General features: G+C 34.0%; 1 protein-coding gene across 1 annotated transcript; it reads left to right on the forward strand.

Moving 5' to 3' along the window:
* Positions 1-1,548: 1,548 nt before the first annotated feature.
* On the forward strand, positions 1,549-6,395 carry LOC114171665. Its single transcript, XM_028056544.1, has 6 exons — positions 1,549-1,666; positions 1,747-1,823; positions 1,896-1,962; positions 5,188-5,275; positions 5,358-5,417; positions 5,613-6,395. Exons 5-6 carry the CDS (start codon positions 5,376-5,378, stop codon positions 6,216-6,218), a joined length of 648 nt encoding a protein of 215 aa, XP_027912345.1. The 5' UTR covers positions 1,549-1,666; positions 1,747-1,823; positions 1,896-1,962; positions 5,188-5,275; positions 5,358-5,375; the 3' UTR covers positions 6,219-6,395.
* The last annotated feature ends 235 nt before the right edge of the window (positions 6,396-6,630 follow it).

Consider the following 6,630-nt stretch of genomic DNA (forward strand, 5'->3'; position numbering starts at 1 on the left):
TGTTAAATAACTTTTCTTTATACTGTTTTGGGTTCAAACATTGTAACAACTTAAGCCATGATATCATTCCCTCCAAATCTGACCATCAAAGTTTGTGCATATTCGTTTTTTCTTTGAGTAAAATGTTCATACTACAGTTGGAATCTATTTAGAAAATGGGCTTAATTAGTAACTGTCTATTGGCTTAATTAGAAAATGTTCCTTTGTCACCTCTTTTTTACTTGTCTTGTTATTCTCTCTCAATTGGTAAGCCTTCTTTCTCAACAGTTATTTGCCTCTAATTGTCACCTCTTTTTTATTTGTCTTGTCATTGTCTCTCAATTGGTTGTTGTTCTTCCTCAGTTGTTTGGTTCATTTCTTAACTGATATTTCCAATCTTGTTAAATTTGGCATGCAGGCAGATTCCATATATTTAATGATCGCAACTGTGTTTAATGGAGGTTGTTGTCCTTTTTTGCTTTGACCACGTTCAGAGTTATTGTGTTCCTTCCCACCCTTCAGATTCGAAAACTGTGTTTAACTGAAACTTTGAATTGTATAAGTTTTTTGTATTTATGTTAACATAATGGCTAACAATGCCAACTCCTCCTCCAAAACCCAACCCCCTTATGCTCCTAATCCTAACCATCAAAATTTCTTACAAAACAATGGTGTGGGCATGACACCCCAGCCCCAACTTTGTTCTGGCAACCACCAAAGCCAAAGCCTGTCACCCCCTTTTATGCAGCGACTACCCATGAATGTGGCACCTTTCATGAATGCTGCAAATCATAATCATTTTCCCTTGCAAAACGATCAAATGCATCTGTGTCAAATGGGTATGCCTGGTCATCAATAGGGTCAACCCCTTGTGGGGGTTTTAGGTCCCCAAAATAACGTTGGCAATCCCAATTACAGCAATCCAATGTATCCTGTTCAGGGATAAGTCATACTGAATGCAGCTCAAATCAATTTGTCTCATTTACAGGGACAAATGTTGGCACAGAGTATTTTGAATATACTTCAGCCGTCTAATGTGAATATGAGTATGCCAAATGGCCAATTTCGTGCCCCTTATCCTATGCAGAATATGAATCAACAGTTACCTACACAATTGTCAAGCCCTTCTCAAGGGGTTCCGCATGGCATGCATCCTGGTTCCTTCCCCATGTTTGGGTTTCCAAACCAACTGCCTCAGGCTATGGTCCCTCAGAGTTCATTACTTTCTCCAAGTCCACAGTTAGGTTTTGAGCCTGGAAGGCATGCCCGGCTGCATATTGACCCGAACGAGAAAAACCTTGCTCCACCAAACGTGAATGCAAATGCTTTTGTATCACAGTCACCTTTTTCATCTCATCAATTACAAGGGAATACTTCTGGGTCACTTAATTCTGATTTGGCTCATACAAGTAACTCTCAACCTCCTGCACTTTTAAAGTCGCACTCACATGTATTTAAACTGAAGTGTTTTATGTCTTTTCAATGTATGTTAGCAGAATTTATTGTTCTACTACATGTAAATACTATTGTAAATGAAGTTGTGGTATTATATTTACTGCAAATCTCAATAATTGTTGCAGGTGAATCCTTATGGAAATATTAAAACTAATGTTCCAAATACCAACTGGAATGGATCACCCAGCAAAAACTTCAAAAATAGACCAACACGAGGGGGGTTTAAAGGAGGGTATGTTATTTTATTTTTCTTTGTTACTCTTGATCACTTGCATGTTTTTCCTCGGCGTTACAATTGTCCTATTTCTTTAGATTCCAGAAGTCTAAATTTAATGATGTGAATAATGGAAAGCGCAGAACTGGGTTTCTTAAAGATCATAATGGAAGAGGTTTGAACTTTTCTACCTTGTTACCCAGATGAAATATTTTCTATGGTTAGGCTAATGTTGTGATGGAAACAGGCCCTTACAGTGGGACGGCAGCACAGGATAGTGTAAGATCAAAGGAACTTAAGCAGCAACTAGAAAGGTAGCTTCTGCTTCACTTTCTGATTCTTTTTTATCTGGTACCAGTCTATTACTTGTTTGCAGTCCTTTTTTAATTGTCTTTGTTGATAATGATAATGTGTAACAACGAGATGCTAATTAAATAGTTCTTAGTTTATTTGTTACTTCCTGAAATTGAAGGTTATTTTACATTGCTGATTCTGGAGTGCTAAAAATGATGCTAGTAGATATCAACTGAATGTAATATTTTCTTGAAAATGTGAGAATTTACTTGAAAAAGAATGATGTACACCACAAAAGTAGAACAATGTTAATAGAAAATTCTCGCCACTAAGCTAGAAGTTTTGGCATATTATCCTTGATTCTATGTACAAATGCCCAGTTTTCTTAACTGTCATTACTCACTACCTATGGGCCATAGGGAAAGCCAACTCTATATTTAACCCTTATTTGTAACCAGCTCTAATACATGCATTAATCAACTATTCATTTTAGCTAAAGGTTAGCAATGTAAACATTGTTGGCATATAAGCATGTTGTAGTACAGGAAAATATTTCGGTCTATTTTAATTTTGAACTGTGAGATGAAGCATGGTAGTCAGAAAACATCTGAGACTGAAAATACTAGATGGACATAATGGTAACCATCAAGCCATGTTACAGGCTCACAATTGTGTCCACCACTGTACTTTGTAGGTCATGCTTTGAACATCTCTGAAAACAAAAGTTTATTTGGGATGACTGCACACACTCTTGCAGTGTATGTGGCATTAAGGGTCTAACAATGGTAACTTTTTTTTGCCTTTTAATGGTTCTTATATAGATTCATGGGTATTTGATATTGATGATTAGGTGTTAAGAGGAGTTCCTTGGGTAGTTAAATTTAGTTTTAGAAGTTGACCTTATGTTTTTCTTTTAATAGCCATAATAAGCAAGGAATTTGATATGGTTTTACGCACATGATTCAAAGACTAAGCTACAGGACATGCTTGTTCTCCTCCTTCCCATTTATCTCAACACACTTCTCCTAACCCTAACTACTATAGAATTCTTACCAAAATGGGGCATGCTTGCCTTCGTTTGAGTTTGCCACCAAGACATGTCATCGGGTTGTAATATTAGGAATTTTCTACGAGGATATATTGAAGAGATTTAATACCAATGAGTTAGAGCAAATCCATATAAGAAAGCATGGCACCATTTTCAACCCAAAATCTTAAGGATTTGTGTTTGTGGGTCTTTTTACCTTATACATCACTCAACTTTTTCATTTTTACTCAATGAGGAACTTTCAACTCATACTTAAATTTCTAACTAGCCAAAATATAATAGAGACCAAACAAAGATGATTTTTCTCCCAATTAACATTTTCTAGTTTGTTATGTTTAGGAATCATGGTAGGAAAAATACCAATTGATGCAGATGATGCAGGGTTTGTCATAGATAGGAAATCCACCTTAGGATATTTGCATGTTCTTGGGTAGAAATTTGGTGAGGAAAAGTAAGAAACAAAATGTTGTTGCAAGGTCTAGTGTAGAGGCTAAATTCCAAGCTATGTGAATTGTTATGGATGAGAATTATTCTAAATGATCTTAAAGTGGCATGTTAAGAACCTATGATTCTTTATCTTTTGTGATAATAAGTCAGCTATTAGCATTGTTCACAATCCAGTTCAGTATGATAGACCAAACACATAGAGATAGATCGACACTTAATTAAATAGAAATTAGATAGTGGCCTTGTTACTACTTGTTATATCCCATCTGAACTTCAGTTAGCATATTTGTTTACAAAAGGTCTTCCTAGTAAGTGATTTCATGATTTCACATGCAAGTTAGGAATGATAGATATCCATTCCACTAGCTTGAGGGGGAGTGTTGTTAGGATATTAAATTACTAGAAGTTGTTAGTAGATTCTAAAGATCTCTTGTAATTATTACTTTAACGTTTGAGTTCTCTATATATAGAAGTGGATGTACTGTTTTGAATCAATTTGAATAAAAATCTTCTTTCGTTTACATTAATTCTTTCAAGTATGATAGTAGAGCGGGTGTATGTGGGGTGGTGGCAACAACAATAAAGGTAGTGAAAATGGTAACAGAGGCAATAATGGGAGGGATGGTGGCAAGAGCAGGGACAATTATGACAGGGGTGGTGACAATGATAATAATGGAGTTGGAGTGGTGTGAGAGTAGAAAGGTAGACTATTCTATCATGTTGCCTTCTAATCTAGCTCTTCTCATAGGATAAGAAATACATCCCACTAAGATAGATAGTAGAATTAGGGATGACAAATAAATCTACACTCGAGGAAATCTGTGGATAAAATTCGTAACAAATTCTAAAAGAATATTATTAATGGATAACCATGGATAATGGACAAGAGTATTTCAATTACTCGGTTCTTAATAAAACGGGTATGGATATCATGGTATTCAACCCACATATACTTGCTAATCATTATTAGTGAATTTTATTTGAATATTTGAAGAAACAAGTGGTAAAAAATTTAGTCACGAGTGAGAGAATTATTATTCATTAAAGAATGTTTTAGAATTTGATTTTATATATTTATATTTGTTTTCTTTAGACCTATGAAATTTAAATTATTTCTAGAAAGATTAATTCTTTAAAACTTATTCTTTGGTGCAACTCAATTAAAGAAATCATATATGTTGCACCAAACAATTGATTAATAGAATCTTTTTGCAAAGATGCTCTCGACTAGAAAGGTGAAACAGTTGGCAAAGACTTACATATGGAAATTTCTGTTGGAGGGAAATTTTCCAAATTGATTCTTGTAATGGAGGCATGATAAACAGATAATACATCTAGTATAGTATTTTTAACTTTTGCATTCAACATGGACATAAGTATGTGTTGTGTGTAAGACAAGTGTGGTAGTCAAACAACACATGTGGTTCTATATAATTACATCGTCCTGCCTCCCTTCAACATATTGAATCAATAAGGTTGTGGCCTTTCACAATTTCGGTACCAGACTTGTGATTTTTGTCCAAATAAATGTTTTCCAGAATCCAGATAACCTTCTAAATGAAATTAGATTTGCTTTTGGTGTTATTTTTATAAATTGTCTGCTTTCTTATTAGATTTTTATTGTCTTTTCACTATTAAATTACTTTTCTTAAACTTCGAATTTCTCAACTTATTCTTTTAATCTGAAAATACCTTAACTCTAACCCTGATTTTTTAATGATTGCTATTATTTCATTTCTTGAATGGTTAGATCTTTCTCTGTGACTTACACTGAGCAAGAAATCAAACAATGGCGTGAAGCACGGAAAAAGAATCATCCTTGTAACAACTTTCAGAAGGTTGTAAACAAACTGATGTATCTACTGCTTGTGTTTATCAGATGTTATTTTCTAAATATCAATTCCTGAATACTAATTGCAGAGGCACTGTGAATGACCGATGGACTCCAAGGTCATTAAAAGGGAGGTCTTACAAAGAGAGGTATACTTAGAGGGATGTTATTAGCATGTAACACTTCCCAATATAATATTATCATGTAAAATTTAATAATGTTCAATATATAAGTTAAGAAAATAGGCTTTTTTAGCAGGAAATATATGTGCTGACATAAATATTCCTTGAACTCAGCAAATGGTATTCCAATTCATTAGCAGTGTATATATCTTGTCTTTGCAGCTTAAGGAGGTTTTAGCAAAGCAAGCTGAATTAGGAATCGAAGTTGCTGAAATACCATCACACTACCTTAAGAATTCTGATAATCAAGGTCTTCAGAATGAAGGGAAAAACAAATTTAGTGACAAAAGAAAGTTCCAAAACAAGTTCAACAAGAAATTAGACAGAAAAGGTCGGTTCGGCAAGAAGCAAAAGTTTGCTGACTTTTCAGAAAGCCCTTCATTAAAAATGAGGAAGCCAACTTTATTGCAGAAACTCTTGAGTGCAGATATAAGCAAGGATAAGAGCCACCTGTTTCAGGTTTTCAGGTTCATGGTAATAAATTCTTTCTTCAAACATTGTCCTGATAAGCCACTTAGATATCCATCAGTCATGGTTAAAGAGAACTGGTCTGAAGTTGACACTAAAAAAGATATTCCTAAACGCGGGAACGAGGGAGCTGTCAAAAAAATTGCTAGCCTAAATAATGATGATCATAGTAGTGAAGACGAAGACAGTGATGTGGATGAGAATGACTCTATTGTACATAATAATCCACACAAAGAACTTTTTTCCTTGGTTAAAGAAGGATTTGAGAAATCTGATGAAGAGGGAGAAATTTTAGAATGAAATTCGAATATTGGTGCTCCACTTTTTGCAGCAAAGTTTTGAATACTGTAGTGGTAACATTTTTTGTTTAGTCATTTGTTTCCCTTATGGTTTTACCATCATGCGTAATGTTACAGTAAATATATTTTTGCAGCAAAGGTTTCTTAATACTAATATTACACACTATATTTGCACAAATGTCTATCTGCTGCTTTTAGCAAAAGATTCAAAGATTAGGGAAAGTTTAAGTAGATATTTTTAATATATTTTGATTTGATTTCTTATTTACTATCCGAGCCTTTTTCCCATTTTTTCTTATTTTTCTTTTCTGCTAACATGTTATTTTTACTATTACCATTTTTTTCTCTATTTGCACATTTCAGTAAAATTTTCCTCTCCATATTATATATATATATATATATATATATATATA

This window comes from Vigna unguiculata, unplaced genomic scaffold, assembly GCF_004118075.2.
Source record: "Vigna unguiculata cultivar IT97K-499-35 unplaced genomic scaffold, ASM411807v1 contig_325, whole genome shotgun sequence".
Lineage (NCBI taxonomy): Eukaryota > Viridiplantae > Streptophyta > Magnoliopsida > Fabales > Fabaceae > Vigna > Vigna unguiculata.